The following is a 20,943-nucleotide window of genomic DNA, read 5'->3' on the forward strand; positions in this document are numbered from 1 at the left end:
TAGCCAAGAAATTAAAAGATACTTGCTCCTTGGGAGGAAAGCCATGGCAAATCTAGACAGCACACTAAAAAGCAGAGATATCACTCTGTCAACAAAAGTGTGTATAGTCAAGGCTATGGTCTTCCCAGTTGCAATGTATGGCAGTGAAAGTTGGACCATAAAAAAGACTGAGCACCAAAGAATTGAGACCTTTGAACTGTGGTGCTGGAGAAGATTCCTGTGAGTCCCTTGGACTGCAAGGTGATCAAACCGGTCAGTCCTAGAGGAGATCAACCCTGACTGCTCTTTAGAAGGCCAGATCCTGAAGCTAAAACTCAAATACTTTGGCTACCTAATGAGAAGGAAGGACTCACTGGAGAAGAGCCTAATGCTGGGAAAGATTGAGGGCAATAGAAGAAGGGGACGACAGAGAATGAGGTGGCTGGATGGAGTCACTGAAGCAGTAGGTGTGAGCTTAAATGGACTCCAGAAGATGGCAGAGGACAGAAAGGCCTGGAGGAATGTTGTCCATAGGGTCACGATGGGTCGGACACGACTTCACAGCTAACAACATACAATGTTTATTATTGTTATGAGCTGCTCAGAATTGTGTTTTAGATGGGTAGACATACAAATCTTTTAAATATATAAATAAATTTCACTGATAAAATCAGTTGGTGACAGGTGCCTCCTCCCAGATACTTCCCCCAATGCCCCTTTTTCACTCTTTGTCTATCATCAACGATGGTGATACTTAGAAGAGCAGATTGCCCTAGTTCCGTGATGGCAAACCTATGGCATGCCTGCCACAAGTGGCACGCAGAGCCCTCTCTGTAGGCACGCACACTGTTGCCCCAGTCCTAGGCCTTCAGCTGGGTTTCATAAAACCTTTTTGCTTCAGGCCTCCGCCATGTGCAAAAAAAAAAGTTTCAATCAATCAATCAATTTCAACTTCTCGTGGAAAAAAAAAAAAGATCTCGCAAAGTTGGAATTGGTTGATTGAACTTTTTAGTCCCACCCAGTCTGGCATTACCACCGCAGCCACACCCACCCAATGGGCCATGCCCACCCAATTGGCCACACCCACCCAGCATCCAATGATACATAAGTGAGTTTTGGGTTGCAGTTTGGGCACTCGGGCTCTAAAAGGTTCGCCATCACTGCCCTAGTTTATTGCAAAGGAGGGCTTCTTTCATTTAGAGTGTAACTAGATTTCCAAGAATAATTTCTCATGTCACAGGGTAAAGGTCATTAGAAAAAGAAAATTGGAAACTTGATTTTGGCCAGCTTTTGAATTAGAGGAGGCTATTTTAGTTGCCAACATACTTAAAGGACATGAGGAAAGAATGTTAGCAAAGATTGCTTTAAGATCTCTGTTAGAGACCCTAATATTAAAAAATCTATTAGATTTTTTTAATTTTTTTTAAACCCAAAGATACCAAGGATTAAATTGAGGCTGTGTATATTCTGCAGAGGAGCTATGATCCCTGTCAATAAAGTTTGAGCTAAGTTTAGAGATGGGTTAATATAATAATATACCATTAGGAATTTTGAACCTCTGATCTTCATTTTTTCTAAGATAAAAATGAAGGTCATTTAATGCAATTTAACTTCTGGAAGGGATCCCTATCCTAAAAAAGCCATTCATGCATAATAACCTATCAGCAAATATTATAAATAGTACTTATACTTTAAATAAAGCTTGGGGTGATATTTAGTTACTTTTCAGGAATAATGGTATCTTACTTCAGAATTTCTGTTACATCGATTGATCAAAAATCTATAGCAGTTCAATATATATCCTTTTACCATCCTTTCACATGGTGTGGAAGAATTTTTTTAAATAAAATCATTGCTGCTAATTCAACCATTTATCATTATATGCAAAAATATTGCTTGATGAGAATATTATAGACGGTGCATGTTTTTGACATTAGCATTTTATTTGGATGACTAATCTTGCAGATGTGAAATTTGAATGAATTATTCATGAAAATGCTTTTCTCTGAAAATTTAGTTCTAGCTAATGCTAGTTATTAAGCATTTTTATTTTCCTTGATGGAAAAAAAAATAAAAGTATGCTTATTCAAGAGAGGAGATGGGAGTTTCATAATCCCTCCTTAAGATGTGTTTATAGGGATGATGTTCTGAAACACCTTTAAAGAAGGCTGGTGTGCCAGTCAAAAAGTTTTCTGAAGCTATTTCACTTCTAAGTGAAAGATGAAATAAATCAGACTTGCATTATTTAGGTCCAACTGTCTTATCTCAAAGGTACTAAAATCAGTGGAACTGCTGAGTATACACAGCATGAGTCTCCAAGTTCATTAATCTGAATGGACTGTAGAAAACTCCAAAATGCATAATCAGAAATTCTGATAAAGAATTAGCTTATTTGCATAGGGTATCATACACTTGGCTTATAGTGGCCAAGACAACTTTCATCCCTTAAGAAATCTCTTCAATGCATGAATCTTTCTGACTTGGCGAACGCAAGTTGTGTGAGAAAAGTAAAATGAAAATAAAGCCCAGAGATATTCATTCATTAGTGTAACCCTGTTGTGTGCTTTCTTCCACATGGGGTGTTGTTTTTCTTCTGGATACTTACTTTCCTGGATATCTTATTTTTCCCAGTTTAAATCCCTTATGTATTTGCAAAACAAACTCTTGACTATTGGTGCATTACAGTGGAAAATGGGGCTCCTACCATTAGAGTTCTTCTGCTAAGGGGAACATCTCTAATCAGCAGGGTTTCTATGCACACTAAATGCCATACTCTATTTAGAACCTTTTAATTAAAAATGAGCAAGATAAGGAAGCATCTGCAATACACAGTGTGAGTCCCAAAGTTCAACATCCACTTAAACTCAATTCTTGTCTACTGTATGGGTTGTTCACAGGTAAATTGCTTCATCCTTCTTTAGAGAAACTGAAATGTTACCATGCATCTAGGAAGGGTATTATTGGTTTACCTTTTGATTAATTGACACTTTCTGACTAGCTCTGATCCCTAGCAGCAGTTTTGTAAGAATATCCACAACGCACTAACTTCCAAATATGTCCACCTGCTTATAAAAACCAGGATAACTATCCATGTGGTTGCAAAGAACTGAAACTGACTGGATGATCAGAAATATTTTTTTTTAGTTGTCATTGCAAATGGCAATGCACTAGTGAGTTGAGATTTACCAGAAAGTAAAATGGTAAAATAGTGTCCAAATGACTTTAATTGCCTCAATAGATGAAAAGAATCTACAGCCACAGAAGAAATTGCCACTGGTAATGCTGTATTCTGGCATCATTTATTGCACTGTTTCTTAAAATTTCTTCTCTCTCAGGACCCTTTTTCACTTCTAAAAATTATGGAGGACCCCCAAAAGAGCCTTTGTTTATATGGGTTGTGTTTATAGATTGATTTAACCTACTAAACATTATAATTGGCCCATTTGCTGCCTCTGCCACTTCTCACAATGTTTTGATGGGATTTTAATTGTATGATTTTTCAATATAAGCAGGCAAATAATCTTGATCCTGAGATGGTCTTCTTGGTGGACCCCCAGGGTTCTAGGACCACACTTTTAAGAGAGACCAATCTATTGCACTTCTATTTAGTAAGCACCATGAATTCTGACAGGTTATCACCAATTTACCTAGTAGTTACTTAACAGCAGAATGACTCAGCTGTTCCTAAAGTGATAGAAAGTCTGTCCTGGTTACTATTTTGAACAGTGATAAATTGATGTACCTGGAAGGCAACTTATGTCACTGGTGTGGAAGTGATCACTAAACATCTGTAGGGTGTCTGCTGATAAAAATCTACAGGTAAGAGCCAGGCTTGTGTGGACTTATTGTATCTGCACAATAAGGGGAAAGCAAAAACACGTAGCCCATGGCAACATGTATCACCAGTGTGAACAACCAGCACTTTTATTGCATTAGAGAATGCTATAATGTCAGTAATAAGTACTGACTACATAACATTTTATTGTCTGCATCAACAGACATGGAATGATGGAATTACAGTTGATGTAAGGAATGAGTTTCTTGTATGCCTAAAAATAAAATAAAAGGAGAATCTCATTACTGGCAGCATACACATGAAGCACCATGCTAACAGTCTGACTGTACCATTTTCATCAAGACTTATAGGAAGGAGATAGTCTGTTACCTACACTGGATTTGTTGAAAAATGTAGACTAGATCAGCAAATGCAATTCTGAAGACTTAAGAATGAGGAATTGTTTCTGGAACATCTAAAAAATCTGAGTCTGTTAACCAAAAAAATGTACCAAAAGCTCTCCAAGAGTTTAAAACACATTATTCTCCCTGTTATAAGGAATGTAGCTTGTCAGCCTTCTGAAAACTACGATACTTCCAAAATTATTTGTTTAAAAACTTTGAGATATATATATATTTATATATAAAAAATATCTAATGATCTGTATTATTTGAAGAATAATACAATTTATTCATTTTCCCCTGCCCCTGATCATGGATATTATGGTTGAATCTCCTAAAGGAGATTTCCATCCCCTTTCACCCACCCCACCCCCACCCCCCCAAAAAAAACTTTAAGCATGAGCCTTAATTCTCTTTCTCCTCTTTTCTTCTACTTTTGGTAGAAAACAGAAATCCAGTAAGTTTGAAGCGTTTGAACTGTGCTGTTCTAATCCAAAGGAAGGATGGTCTTTGTAGAAAAATGAGATGCCTGCTTGTAGGCGAAAAAGTTATTTAGGAGGATCCACCAGGACTAACCCTAGAGACTGGGATCGGTGTTCCCTGCCATTGGAGATCTTTAAACAGAGCAGGTGTCTGCAAAGCTGCTGTCTATTTGGTATCCACCTGGTTGGGAAAACCTGTCTGCCTTCTGTGCTGCAGCAGAAGACCCACACCTAGTAAAGGCAGCCTGGCCAGGAGGGCAAAGAAAGGCAGTTCAAGCAGCCCACAAAGGACTGTGGGATGAAAAGGTAGGCTTTGACTCATTCCTAACAGCAGTTTCACCTGATATGTGGTACTCTTTTTTATCACGTTTGCTTTTCTGAGAGAAAAGGAAAACAAAAAACAAAAACCCATGTAACAAACTGTCTTTACATCTTGGCACCTTGTAAAGTATTTCATTTTATACAAAAGTTCGATATTTTGACACTTTTCCATTATTAATCACTACTTCACTGATAAGCTTCGAAAGTGTGACCTGGGAAAATCATCATGCAAAGTATTTACTGCAGCAGGAAAGAAACAACTTTTGAAACTCTCTTTTTTCTTCTTCTTCTTCTTCTTTTTCTTAAGGTCACCCAGATAGGCAGAGATGGGGATAACAAAAGGTGGAGAAAGGATTTAAAGAACAAATAGCGTGAGAACAACAAAAACAAAAAAAAACATATCAAAAAACAAAATCTCAGAAACAAACTTATACAAACATGATTTGATCTGTAACGGAGGGAGGGGGGGGGGGAAAACAACTGCCTACTATATGTTACAGTTCAGAAGCCAACAGAGAGGGGAAAAAAATACCAAATAAAAACAAAAGAAATTGGGATTTTTCTCTCACATGTCAGCAAATGGCATCCCACAGTCTTAAAGCAAGGGTAACTAAATGAAATACATGTGCAGCATATTCCGCAATTCCATTACATACAGTAGGTTTTTCTTTTCCCCAAAGCATTTGTCAAAGTACGGTTAATATAAAGCAGTTGCACAAAAAGCAAAAGGTGTTTTGACAAACATCTGCATTAATTCCTTTGGAGGAATTTTTTTTTTTAAAAAAAGAGGACCGTCTTCTCCCTTTTTCCTGTCTTCCCTTGCCAACCCACCCCCACCCACCAAAAGACAAAAACGGGATCACAAGAGACACATTGGGCTATATATGTACAACATAATAAACCCGAGCCCTGAGGAACCATTGTTATGATCCAAAGGGACGCAGAATCAGAAATTTGTAAAAAATAGTGTAGTTTGCTTGATGTAAAGCCTGAGATCTCCTCTTAGTTCTTATGCAGGGCAGTGATACCTGCAAGGTATGGTAGGTTTTTTTTTAAAAAAATTTTTTTTTAATTTTGCTACAGTCTTTAGTCTATGCATGCAAGACATACAACTAAGTGCAATTGAGTGAAATGTAGGGTTTTTTTTTTACTCATTCCCTAACAGTTTGAACTGAGGTATGCGTACTAACAGTTTCTCATGCTGTTATCTTTACTCATGTCTAGCTACACATGCTGAGAATGAACTAATCTACCAGATTTTTATCCCCTTTCTGAATACCAAGCTAACCAGCAAAACCACTCAATTTTGAACCACAGGGACAGATTTTTTTTTGTTTGTTATGTCCCTCTGGTTATGGCCTGCACATTATGGAGCTGCCTGAATATGGTGTGTTTCAGAACATTTCAAATGACTTACAAACTGCCCTCCTTTAAAAAAAAAGAAGTCAGAAAAAAGCGAGCTTTACATATTTCACTGTTGGCAAAAAAAGGGAAAAAAAGCTAAAAATAATTTGCTGTTTTGAACTTAATGACAAATCCCCCCCAACATTGGCCTGAATGATACCAAAGTTTAGAAAGAAATAGGAATGTTGCCATATTAAAAAAAAGATGAAAACCCAAAATGAAATGGGATGGGCAGAGACCAACACAACCATCACCACAGTCATTCTCAAATCTTGGGCACAGGTAAGCAAAGTTAAAAAGAAATTGCTCTGGCATTGGCTTTTAGCAAAAGTGAATAGGTCAAATCCCAAATAAAAGCATACCAACAATTTCTTCAGTAATTATGGTGTGGTTCAGTCACGAGTGCTCTTTTGTATTTCATGTAAACTCTCTGTTTCAAGTCATTCTAGTTTTTTTCAGCATAGTAAGTTCCCCTCCTATATCATGATCAAGTGGTGCCCTTTTCAAGGTCTCATTCTCTAACTTCAGCCTAAAAAAGCTCTCTCTTTACAGAAATACTTTTGGTCACTGTAAAGAAAAAAACAAAACAAAACGACAACAGCAAAAACTTTGGTTCAGCCATCTACTTGGTCTTCTAAATTATACTTTAATAAAGGAGCAGTTTTCCTTCTCAGGTTAGCTGTAGCCCATTATTTTGTCATTTGCTTCGTAATTCTTTAGCCTCCTTTGATCAACAATAAGAGGATATTTGGCTTTCATAAGATAAAGCATATAACAGAGAACATAATTTACTTTGTGTAATATCTTTGGTAACTTTAGGGGAGAAGGGTACAAAGTAGAATATAAATTAAGATCAGAAAGACTTCTGAAATTAAAAGCTATAGTCCGACATAAATGAATGAATTACTTGAAAAGTGGTTAGAGAATGAAATCACTAGAAGTTTGGTGGTCAAGGGGTACCAACATTTGAACTGCAGCTGCCTGCCCATTCTTGCTGTTGCAAGACTGTTGATGTGCAATAGCACATCTGATTTACCCACAGATTTCAGACTGTTCCGTTTTTTTTATACTGGTTGGTGTGATATTGTGTAATGATCGTATCTGCAATGGCAAAATTACTAACACTTAACAACTAATGGGCCTTATTGCCTTCCCAACGAATTGAATGCCACAACTTAAAACTGATGGATGCCACCAATTAAATCTCAAACAACTTAACTTGGAAGAACCACCATGAGTAATGTCCAATGAAGCATGTGGGCAAACAAGAATCTAATAGGACATGTGCTAACATACTTCAGAAATATTTGATTGGCCCAGAAACTTATTTTTAAAAAGTTAAACGCACAAAAGCCTTACACAGTTACACTTCTTTTTGACAACTTCTGTAGGGTGTGCACTTTCTGAAGGGGCTGTTTCTCTAAATATTCACAATGGCTGCATATAAGGAAAAACCAACAGGGAAAAAACCCACAAACAATGGTTTTATGTGCATGTGTATACACAAGCACACACAAACATAGATGGTCTGTGGAATGACTTTAGAACCACACTCTACAGCTTTGATGCTGGCTTGCCTTTCATTCTTACTCTTGAATTACTGCCTTTCTTTCTGTCGTAAGATAACTTTGCACAGGTCACAGCAGCATTTTAGAACTTTTTCCAGAGTCGTGTGTGTGTGTGTGTGTGTGTGTGTGTGTGCGGGGGGGGGGCGCATATAGTCCAAAATGGAATGTTTTCCATAGCTAAAGAAAACATAATGGCATCTGAAGGAAATTTGGAATGGATGGCAGAAAAAGAACTACAAACAATTCAAAGAACATTCAGCTTTGTATAATAAACACACCTATTAACATTCATCACAAAAAGTACAGAAAACATTAAGCCTCAAAAGGCCCTGGCCAATTGAGGCCTGAGGTCAGAACTTAAAAATGTATAGGAGAATTAGGAGGAAAAAAAATTAAAGCTATACACTAAAAAAGAAAGGTTTTTTTTCTTTTAACCCTTTAGTATACACACACACGCACACTCAAAAAGATTTCCCCATCCCAAATGGAAGCAAAAACAAAAACAAAAACAAAAGTAAAGGCAGTGATAATCAACATGCGATACTGTGCAAATATATTGTCCACTGAAATTCTTAAAATCTGGGTAAAGGCTTGATCTGCAATTGATGTGTACATGCTCAGCTTCATGTCTTCAGTGTCCCATAGTGGAAGATCTGCAGTCCAATGTCTGCTGCCAAGTTGTGGATAAGGAAATTAGTGGAACACATTTACAACACTGATGTTGACTGTGAGTAGGAATTCCGAGTACCAAACAAGTCCATCCAATGCACAGAGTACAAATTCCTTTGTTTTGTTTTTCAACAAAAAGTAGAAAAATCAAAAATAGTCCCAAATGGGATACTTGATGGCACTAAGTGTTAACATATTTTATAGCTGTCAGAATGGACCAAGTGTTATCTTCCAGACTGTACAATGGCGGGGAGAGATTTCACAGCTAATTCTGAAAGATAGGGGTTTTTTTTCCTGTCCCTCCCGAGGATCTTCATTTGCAGAATGAAAAGTCACAGGCATTTTTATTCAATGTCTTCATTTACATGTTCATCTTCATAATCTCTGTCGTGATCAAATTCTGGACTGTGGTTGGCTGTGGTGACTAAGGAGAGCGGGCCTTCATTTTCATCTGGATCTAATGGCTCTTCTTTGACATGCACAGGGTGTCTGTAAAAAAAAAGAAGCACACAAACATACAGAGAAACAGAAAAAGGATGGATGAGCAATTTTTTTAAAAAAAAATTGTTTAGGTAAAAAACAGGTTAAAACAATTAAAATATATTGAACGTTGCATACTAAAAAACCATTGACCTCTGTATTATGAAAGTCAAGGATTATTTGTAGTGATTTCATAGATGTAACCTAATGGTTTTTTTTGGCAAGAATAGGTGAGCTGTACTAGCTTCTGCATTTTTATTTTTTTTAAATTCTCAATACATCCTTGGTGTTCTGAAAAGGTGTCTCTTTCAGGCACTAACCAAATTTATCTAAATAAATTTCACAGTGATAAAATCAGTGGGTGACAGGTGCCTTCTCCCAGATACTTCCTCCAATGCCCCTTTTTCACTCTTTGTCTATCATCAACGAGGGTGATGCTTAGAAGAGCAGATTGCCCTAGTTCCATGATGGCAAACCTATGGCACGCATGGGCATGCACACCGTCGCCCCAGTCCTAGGCCTTCAGCTGGGTTTTATAAAACCTTTTTGCTTTAGGCCTCTGCCGCCATGTGCAAAAAAAACACACGTTCAATCAATCAATCAATTTCAACTTCTCATGGGAAAAAAAAAGATCTCGCAAAGTTGGAATTGATTGATTGAACTTTTTAGTCCCACCCAGTCTGGCATTACCACTGCAGCCACACCCACCCAATTGGCCACTCCCACACAATTGGCCACACCCACCCGGCATCTGACGATACATAAGTGAGTTTTGGGTTGCAGTTTGGGCACTCGGCCTCTAAAAGGTTCGCCATCACTGATTAATAGAACAATAAAAGGAGTAAATCTTCTAAATTATTTGAAATCCCTCCTCACTGTAATTGTTATAGAATACATGTCTATGGAGATTCTCAGCCATCCAGGTCACGGTGATCCCAAAGGTGCTTTTCAAAAGGCAACTGGACTTATCTTGGTTATTTTTTTCTTGAAAATGTTTTGCTTCTCATCCAAAGAAGCGTCTTCGGTCCAGTTGTAGAATACAGTTTCTTCCCAGCCGCCCACCTCATTGGTCATATGTACAATTCACACTCTGAAACTTTGCCTGACTGCAAATAATTGGAACACTTTGCCTGTGTAAGAATACGTGGGCTTCAAAAGAGAAAAACAGCAAGTGCTGCAGCTCAAGGTTTCTTCCCTGGTATTCAGAGGAAATGCTCTCAAGTGACACATTAGCTTGATTAATACAATCTTCAGATAAATAAATGAAATAAGCATCTGTAAAGCAAACCCATGGTTTATCAGCCTACTGAGCTTCTGGAGGCTGGGCTAATCATCGGTTAGTGTGTGTTCTGCTTTTCTAGTTAACATGCATAACCTGTGAGAGAAGTCTCCAGAGGACGACCCCAAGTGAGGGTCTATCATTAATCAACTTCAAGCAAACACAGCAAAGAGACACCATGATACATGCTTTAAACTCCAAATTAATGCATATTTTTTTACAAACTGTCAATAAGGAAAGAAAAGCCCTGCCAGGAAACACAAACGGAGAGGAAAAGGCGAGCTCAACACAACAATATGATAAGAAAGCAGAGTCCTAATGAGAATAATATCGCTGTCAGCTGTAAACAAGGCGGAACATGATCCTCAGCTCATGGTGGGCACTAAGGATGCACTAAGGAGATGAGATCTGCCAAATTTCTCATTACAGAATAGCATATGAATAACCCACAAGGGAGCAAGGGTTGATTATACAAAATGGGCATGATAACATTTGAAAAATGTTGTCCGTAAATCATATTCCTAACAAACCCCTTTACAAATACAAATTACCTTCCCCTTGTTTTATTGTTTGGGGGCTTTTGATATGTAAAAATGTCCCCACCAATAAGTGGTGTCCTCCTTCATGAAAGAAGGCTTGATTTTATTTGCAATACCTTGTAAATTATTATAGCGTGACCCAAAGAGCAAATTCGGTTTGTTTTGTAAATACCCGCTAACCTGCGCCATTAGGTATTTTAGACAATCAAAGCTAACCCTATTAAGTTAAAGAAAAAAATTACTGAATGGAGTTTCATTTCCAAGGGATTTGCAATAGTTACACATTCTGAATGGGAATGAAGAGACAGTTTCTCCCTAAATAACTTTTATGACCAGGAGAAAGCCAAATCTGGTGGTCAAAAACCAGCTTTTCCCTGTGATAGTATTTGTACCATAATTGCAAAATAAGAGTGAACTGGGTCTGTCTTAGCACTACTGCTTTGATTTGTGCATTTCAGTGTTTCTATCATTTATAGGTGATTGTTTCTAAAGACTCCAGATGTACACTGACTCCTACCAAGGCAGAATCTTTTTCAAATAATTCTCTCAGTACAATCTCTTGAATTATACTTGAATTGAACTCCAGGGTGACAGTATTGGTACAGATAGTATAAATGCACAGTGGAAGAACAACTTAAGAGTACTGAGGAGTGTTACTTGCTGTCTCTTTTTATGTGACATGAAAAGCACGAAATCCCTTATGTTTATAAGCATGAAAAAGCATGAATCCCTTATGTTTACAAGTACCATGCAAGAATAATCTTCTGTTATAAAAAAAATTAGTAACCAAAGTAGTCGTATTAGCTGACATGCAACATATGTTTAATTCTCTATATCCTTCTGGATTGTTTCACTGAACTCTTTTCTCTGCTAAAAGAAAGATGTGATGACATTTAGAAAGTGTGAAACCAAGGGATGGGTTGGCTATTGTACATTCGGCAAACAATTTTCAGCACTTTTTAAAATTCTATGGCATCCTTACATTACAAAAATATTGCTTTATCGGTGGCTTCATATTTTAAAAAATATTGTTTTTAGTTATCATCCTTGGATTCTGTTAGCAGTTTTGCACATCATAGTTCTAGATTTGAAAAAGGCATAAAAGTGTCTGGGGGGGTAACTGAGATACTTAGAATTTCTCTGTGGGAACTTTTGAGGAGAAGTCTTAGAAAGGTTTTTCCTGCTCACAACCTTGAAGACAAGGAATTCCTCCTCAGCTGTTGCTCAAAAGATCAGAAATTAAACTTTGTGGGTCCCTGCCTGGCTCAAAAAACTTTCAGGTTAAACCTCCACAGCAAAATTCATCTATCTCATTCTGGCTCCTGAATAGTGCTATTGATTACATAATTGTCTCTAGAGCCGGACAAATTATGCCTAAATTTGACAGTATCATTTCCCAATCCTGCTCCAGTTAAATGTCTTCACTCAAGAAATACATGCTGAAGATTGCTACTAATCCTTAAAGAACTTACTGCCAGCCATGTGGACATCCCATTTAAATCAAATGATAATTGAGCTACTGGCCTCAGATCATCTACTACAGAGTGCTCAGTATGGCCTGATATCAATTGAGTCTCTTGATGCACTCTTGGGAGAATGGTAATACCCTCACCCAAGAGCTCCATTAGCATCTAACTTGTAGTAACAGTGCATGCACCCTTGAAGCAACAGCACTCCAAACCATGGTTCCACAGGGACTGTATTAATGCTAAAAAAGGCTCTTGTTGCCAGACTTATATACTCAAAATTACACTGGAAGCTGCACATGATCTCCTTTCACAGAAGAGATGTTACAAACAATTGCTGGCACATAAGAAAAAGAAAGCCACGAAAAACAATTGGACATGATTCATTCAAATCACCAAATCCAATGATTCAGTCTCATTTTGGCATATCACATCAAAGTCCAAAAGCAATGGTCCATCCGTGACGGACTGTCACATGCCCTCACGGATCCAAGAGGCACACTTTCATGAACTCTACATGGACTCCTGTGGATGCCCTAGTCCAAGGGTAGGCAACCTTGGCTCTTTTATGACTTGTGGACTTCAGCTCCCAGAATGGCTGGCTCAGGAATTCTGGGAGTTGAAGTCCACGAGTCATAAAGGAGCCAAGGTTGCCTACCCCTGTCCTAGTCAAACTATAGGAAATACACTAATGTGGGCACCAATGACAGTGACAGAGATGCAGAATCTTGTTGCTCACCTAAGACCAGGGAAGACTCCAGGATAAAACCTAATCTGTCCAGATGTTGGCCTCACTTTTTACCTGCATCGACACCTATGGCTGAGTCCCCATGTACTGGGGGCTTATGATTTTATATTTATATTTCATTGTACCACAACAGTTAAAAACGATTCAATTTATGGGAAGGGTATTTATTTATTTATTTTAATTCCATTTATATCCCGCCCTTCTCCGAAGACTCAGGGCGGCTTACAAGCTTAGCAGTAGCCTTCATTCTATGTATATGCCTGCTTATTAGGGCTTTCACACCCCCCCCAAGTGGTATTATTACAAAGTCAGCTTAATTGCCCCCAACAATCTGGGTCCTCATTTTACCTACCTCGGAAGGATGGAAGGCTGAGTCAACCTTGAGCCTGGTGGGACTCGAACCTGCACTAATTGCAGGCAGCTGGTGTTACTTAAGGAGGCATTAGCCCACTGCTCCACCAAGGATAATAATAATAATAATAATAATAATAATAATAATAATAATAATAATAATAATAATAATAATAATAAATAATAATAATAATAATAATAATAATTTTATTTATATACTGCCCTTCTCCCGAAGGACTCAGGGCGGTGAACAGGGCAGATATATAAAAAATACAAAAATACAAAAGTTAAAAGAAAATTAAACATAAGCCCAACTAAAAACAGTAAATACATATATTAAAAATGACAATAAAAACCCAACCCATCCCCCATCAGGCCAGGCCAGCTTGTTCAAATAAGAGTGTCTTCAGATCGCGACGGAAGGAGCGAAGGTCGGGCGCCATCCGGAGCTCAACCGGCAACCGATTCCATAGCTCCGGGGCACCCACAGAGAAGGACCTCCCCCTGGGGGCCACCAATCAACATTCTCTGATTGGTGGCACCCTGAGGAGGCCCTCTCTGTGGGAGCGCACAGGGTACTCCATTAAGGAAAATAAGAATATCACTGTAAAAGGTGCTCAACAGAAAGTATAGACAGCAAATAACAACAGCCTGCACTGAACACTGGAATATTATATTGTCTATCCAGAAACACAAACTTTCTAACCAGACTACTTGTAGGCAGGACAAGAAACAATGGATGGAAACTAATGAAGGACAGAAGCAACCTGGAACTAAGGAGAAACTTCCTAACAGTTAGAACAATTAACCAGTGGAACAACCTGCCTCCAGAAGTTGTAGGTGCTTCATCACTGGAGGTTTTTAAGAAGAGACTGGACAGTCTCCTACTTGAGCAGGGGTTTGGTTTAGAAGACCACCAAGGTCCCTTCCAGCTTTATTCTGATTGAAATTAACAGTTGAAAGAAATGCTACCATGTGCCCTTGTAAATAAGTGCCCATGCACAAGGCAGACAGAGAAATATGGAGTATTTCTGGGAAATAAAATACCTTACTCTTGAAAAATTCCAGCAACCTAGCATTTCTATCGGTATTGTATTCATGGTATGGGAAGAGAAAAAATATTTGTGACTGAAAATGCCTAAAGAGAAAACATTTGAGCAGTGCTAAAATAATGTCATGTTAGGCTACTTTGGGAATGCTAATTAATACTGCACAAACCACCTCTATAAAACGCTAAATCTGTTCCAATGTTTTGAAGGTAAAAGACAATGTTAAAATTAATTATCAAAAGTGAGTATTGCTTTCTTTAAAGGTTTTTTTCTCAAAGCAAAATGAACACTTATTTAAAATGCTGAAATATCAAAGTAACAAGACTCTTTTTTCTCCTCAACCCCCTGCCCAAAATATTTTGCAGGTAGGAAACTTGTTATAAATAATTACATGCTAATTATCTTCACAATTAATAATTAGACTAGCTTCAGGTTAATTTTTCCTACCTTTTGATTTATTACTTTTAAGCTACAGCTCGTTCACTACAGCTAATCAAAGCCCTGTTAAAAGGAACAAAATAGGGCTGGCAACTGACTGAAATGTAATTCCAAAGTCTTGCCAAAAATTGTTTTTCTGGCATGAGACAGCAGAAAATGACAGAAACTTTATTTCGGTCATTGACCAATAAAAGTATGTTCAATAAAACAAACAAGACAAAACTATTTCTAACAATAAAAACTATTGGCAATAAAAACTATTGTGGAAGCAGCTTATACGTAATGAAGCAAAACTTTGCTATTTTTAGAGAAATAAATTTATGTCGATCATTTAATAAATCAAGTGCAAATAAGAATTACCAGAGTACCCCAGAAATGTGAATATGCATAAAGGATGTGTAAAATGTTTCAAATTAAAATCATTCTGAATTTGAAATGGCGTATTTCAAGTTTGAAACACTGGAAATATTTTATTTCAACAATCTGCAATGTTTCAATTATCAAATCGCCCTGATTTGGGGATAACACAGTGGTTTCCAACCTGAAATGGGGCATTTTAAATTTAAAGCAATTCAAATGTTGAATGCCTTGCACCCTACAGCTCCTAAGCTGTAGAACTAGGTGTTTTTAGTTGAAAGAATCTGATGTATGCCAATTTCTCCATTTTTCTAGTAGCGCATTTTTGTGCACATGTGGAATGCATTTTGGAAGCAAAAATTAAAACCAAGTGCACTTCTGCCATAAAAACAGTACCATGGATCGCTGTTCTCAGCCGCATGTTTTGGGAAAGTCACCACAAAGTCTTATGAGCTTATGGCTACCTCCTCTTACTGAAGTCATTGTTTAAATGGAATTCAATTTGGAAAAAACCAAACTAATTAAATTGGCAATATCACTGACAAAAATGCATGCCAAGATCCTACTTATGTCCTAGAAATTGGCCAAGGAGACATGGTAGGTTCCCAAACCACTTTATTTTGAGATCCCACTGCAAGAAACCAGTTGGTACATTGACAGGCCCCTGGGATGTGTTCAGTATGGAACATACAGGTAGTCCTTGACTTACAACCACAGTTGGGACTGGGACATCTGTTGCTAAGCAAGACACTTATTAGATGAGTAGCACCCAACTTTATGACCTTTTTTGTTGTGATCATTACGCTAATCTGCCTTGCCCCATTGGCTTTGTTTGCTGGAAACATGCTGGGAAGACTGCAAATGGCAATTGCTGCAACTATCATAAATACATGCCAATTGCCAAGTGGCTGAATTTTGATCATGTAATAATGGGAATGCTATGACATTCCTAAGTTATAAATCACTTTTCAATTCTGTCATAACTTCAAACACTTGTTAAATGTATGATTGCAAGTTGAGGACTCCCTGTACATCACCAGCGGTATGTGGAATTTCCTCTTGATCTCTTTCTAGCTTTAACAGATGCATATTCTAAGTAACTGCTCTGGCTGCTGTTACTTCAAACTTTATATGTGATGTATATAGTTGGACATTTTAAATGCTAATGGATGCTCCTGGGTAGTACACAAACTTATAAATTCATGTTGGTTTATCCTTGTTTTAATTCATGATCTAATAAATGTTTGAACTTAATTCAGAATTTAATTCAGCTGCGGGTGGAGTAAGGGCAGAGTTGGGAGAAGTAACACCCACCCACCCACCCACACACACACACACACACACACACAGACACTACTTACATTGCTTGCATAGGGGAACGGCCTGGACTACTGTCGCTCCCATTGCTGTTCGCATGCTCCATTGCACCATTAAGATCTTCCCGCATTGCATTGGCTAAACTGCCCAGAGTGGGGTTTCCCATGGAAGCAGTAGTGTACAGAGATATATTGTTTTCAGCTATTGAAGCCTATAAAATGGGGAAAAAACAGGACAGGAGCATCGAAACAGGCACATATCTGTATATATATACCACCCAGCACATCCAAGTTACATTACCTTCATTTTCTTTTTCATTAAATGCAAAGGATAAAATCATAACCTCTGTATTATTAATTTCACCACTGGCATAGCTAAAAGTTCATTCATCTCCAATTTTTATCTAAAAGTAATTTCATCTCTATCACAAAAACCAATCACATACTGTACAGGAAACAATTCAAATGGAATTTTAAGAGAAAAAAAACACTACAATACAATAAATACTTAACTTAGCCTTTTATGGTTTTAAACTTTCAAGAAGGTAGAGTGTCACATACCTTGCAACATTGTCTTGATGTAAATTTTCTCCACCAAGCTGGGTTTTGCTTCAAGAGGAAAGTACCATCTTTCCTCTTAATGTAAACAGTAATTTTCAATGAGGACACCCACCCACCCCCACAGCAAAAAGGGAAAAAAACCCACATGGGCAATAAAGCAAAAATATTTGATATTTGCAAAACTAATGGAAAGGTAGAAATCTATGTATTTAATGTAATACTGGCTTAGCTGCATTCTAGCAAGAATCCCACAATCCTTGAGGAATGCTGGTGTATTTATCAGCAAACACTGTTCTTGTGATACAAATCATCACCATTTATTCTGGAATTTGCATTTACTGATTCATTGCTCAAAGATAAAGCAACAAAACTTTAAATAAGGGAGACATTCATGTCTTCTCCCCAGCAATATCTGGTGTTTTTTTTTTGGGTTTTTTTTTCTTACATGTCTTCTTATGCTTTTGGTGATATTGACAATTGCAACCAGAAAATCATTCTTGTCCAGCACAGATAAACAGGCAAGCTATCCTTAAAAACAATGCATGGTAATGCACCTTTCAACATCTTAATGTATTAATTGCACAAGCTTTGCACAAATCCTAAACCCTGGTAAAAACCACAACAGTTACATTTATGTATCATGCTAATCTTAACCTGGTATAGGGTTTCCTGCCTGAGCAGGGGGTTGGATTAGAAGACCTCCAAGGTCCCTTCCAACGTTATTCTATTCTATTCTATTCTATTCTATTCTATTCTATTCTATTCTATTCTATTCTATTCTATTCTATTCTATTCTATTCTATTCTATTCTATTCCATTCCATTCTACATAATAGAAACAAAGGAGAGGAATGTGCAAATTATGTTTCTTCCCAAAGTAAGTCTGACAAAGAGCTTTGAAAAACTTCCTACAGAAAGTTAGAGGGTTTTAATTAACTTAAGTGTTTAGTCTTTAAAGTTTAGAGAGAAAATGAGTGATGAAACCCCTTTGTTAGCTAACTGTAATCAGGATATATGTCACAAAACAAGATTTTAAAAAATTCCACTTGCAGATTAGTTCTGCATCTTGGGATTTTTGAAGTTGTCAAACATGGATATCTCCATCCACAGTGAACTTTCCTTGGTTTTTAAACTACATCTAACTGGCTTCCTTGCCTTTCTTGGTCTCTATCCAGGCCAATCAAAAGTAAACTATTATGTTAAATTTTTATGAACAATATAGAGAAATAATTTTGAGAAATTAAGGAATATAAGACATAAGCTTCTGGCAGTGTGAGAAAAAATGAGGGATCCTTCATGCTCTCTGAATGTGGGGTTTTCTTGCAGACATTTCATTACCCAAACTAGGTAACATAATCAGTTTACAGAAATAATGGCACTTTGCACCACAAACATAACTTGTATTTGCAGCAAAGTACGGTAATTTATTTAGTAAAAGCCAAAACAGGAAAAACACTTGCAGGCATAAGGGCAAATTCTGGACAGAAGCAGTGAGACAGTAATAGGCAAATCCTTATGACATTTCAGATGTGCTCATAGTTATTAATCTAGAAATTCTACGGATAATTTTTGTTCTCTAGGACCAAATCCACTCCCGCCCCACCCCCAGTTTTTTTCCTAATAATTTCTTTTCCAGATATGTCTCACGTGCACATCCAAATGGCTTCTGAAATATCATGAAGTGGAAAAAAAAAGCTACATGTATTTGGTGAGAAAACAGTTGTAAAAACAACCTTCTCACAAACGTTATTTTGATGGTTTCTGCTTTTCTTTAAGATGTGTATTCATTAGCAGAGTCAAAATTCTGGACAGTTTTCTGTCTTTAGATAGAAAAAATAGAAGAGACCTTTCTGAAATGTTAGTTTGATCTAGGAAAAGCACAGCATTTACTGATTTGAATATTGTAGATCAGGACAGTAACCTAAGCTGAACATACAAGCAGTTAAGGATGGAAAAAGAGTTTCAGAAGTCTTATTAATCCCCGTGGTTTTATCTTCTGATCTTCTGTACAGGCACTCCTCAACTTATGACCACAATTGGGACAGGAACATCCATCACCAAGAGATGCAGCCATTAAGCAAGTCGCACCCACTTTTACAACCTTTTTAACCATTGTCATTAAACGCATCATTGTGGATTTAAGTGAATCACACACTTGTTAAGTGAATCTGGCTTTCCCCAAGTGATATTGTATATGCGAAAGATTGGAAATGGCAATCACATGACCCTGGAGGACCTCAACGGCAGGAAATACACGTTGATTGCCAAGTGCCTGAATTTTGACCACGGGAATGCTGCAATGGTTGTAAGTTCGAGGACCAGTCGGTCATATTTTTTCCAGTGCTGTTGTAACTTTAAATAACCATTAAAGGAATGGTCATAAGTTGAGGACTACCTGTATCGCTATAGTTGCTACTCTCTTCATCCACTACTAGAACTGCTCCTGGGAAAAGAACCTGGGGGAAAGCAAAAGGAGGGGCTTGCCAAAGAAATTGTGCTATTGGGAAAGTAATACAGGAGACCCACTATCTAACAAGTAGGGCAAGAAATAAGGGGAAACATCAAAGGACATTTTCCTCGGCTTTGAATGATACTGTTGGTTAGACTTTCAAGTAAAGTTACTGTGTACTGAATTGTGCAGCAAAGAAACCAGACAGCCTGCTTGCTTAATTAGCGGTGTTTGCAGTAGTGCTTTGAGATGCTAAAACGAAACATGGCGTTATTGATATTATTGGAATCCCAAGTGGCTGGCTAGATTCCTATCATGTATCAGTCAAAGAGTTGTTGCCTGTATAACTTCAAACAAAACATTTGTTGTCTTTTGCCATAGACAGTAAAATCACCAAAGGTAGTACAAGATGGCTTAAAAGCTACCCTAAATTAGAGCTTCTTTCAAATGAGTGGGGCCACAAATTAAGGGCAACTAAAGACAGAACTTGGCATTGGGTCATAAGCTCATTCTAATATAGTAACAACACTTAGACTTATATACTGCTTCACAGCCCTCCCTAATACACCGTTTCTTCATATCCTTCAAGGCTGAAACCAATTTCAAATTGTGTCCAGTTTATATATGTGATTGACTTTTCTCAATTTCAGTGAGAAAGGGAGTGACAATTGGACAGAGAATCCACTTTTCTCTGTATTTTGCTTCCCTTATAAATTCTACAAAATAAAGCTAATTGCTAGCAGATATAATATGAATTGAATTGTACTGACAGTGTAGTTTTTCATTAGATCCCCCTTTGTGCAATATAGATTTCTGAGGAGTCTTTGATGCTCTCTGAACTTGGCTGTTTTCTTGCAGATGTTTCATTATCCATGACTAGCACTGATTATGTTACCTAGTTTGGTAATGAAACATCTGCAAGAAGGTAACAATGTTCAGAGTGCAGCATTAAGGTCCCCTCATTTCCAGCCTGAGGTACAAATATTCTCCTTTATTGATATACATTTTTTATTTGATCCCCCTTTGTGTACTGAGCCTGATATGAAAATTCCACTACTTCCCATTGCAGGGATATGTTTTTTTCAGTGATGACATTTTAATAGGGCAGAAATTAATGTTATATTATCCATAATATAAGAGCATGGGAAAGATGACGACAACAACACATGTTTTAGAACTAAAAACATGAACTGCTCAGTATGATAAGCATGTTAATTGAAATTAGTCACATAACTAACACAAGCTGAAGGAATACTGGATCTCTTCATTTTTGCCTTTCAGCCTCATGAATGCAAAATGTGCTTGTAATCTT

At 37.5% G+C, this 20,943-nt stretch overlaps 1 protein-coding gene across 21 annotated transcripts in view; it reads right to left on the minus strand.

Moving 5' to 3' along the window:
- Positions 1-5,050: 5,050 nt before the first annotated feature.
- Positions 5,051-20,943, minus strand: part of FOXP1 (forkhead box P1) — a 666,401-nt gene continuing 650,508 nt past the window's right edge. For all 21 annotated transcript variants that reach the window (XM_083354300.1, XM_083354292.1, XM_083354290.1 and 18 more), the window contains 2 exons: positions 16,668-16,834; positions 5,051-9,088 (listed from right to left, as the gene is read on the minus strand). In XM_083354300.1, coding sequence (XP_083210426.1) covers positions 8,944-9,088; positions 16,668-16,834 — 312 coding nt within the window. In that variant the 3' untranslated portion in view covers positions 5,051-8,943. The remainder of the gene's footprint in view (positions 9,089-16,667; positions 16,835-20,943) is intronic.

The sequence above is a fragment of the Vipera ursinii genome, assembly GCF_947247035.1.
Source record: "Vipera ursinii genome assembly, chromosome: 2".
Lineage (NCBI taxonomy): Eukaryota > Metazoa > Chordata > Lepidosauria > Squamata > Viperidae > Vipera > Vipera ursinii.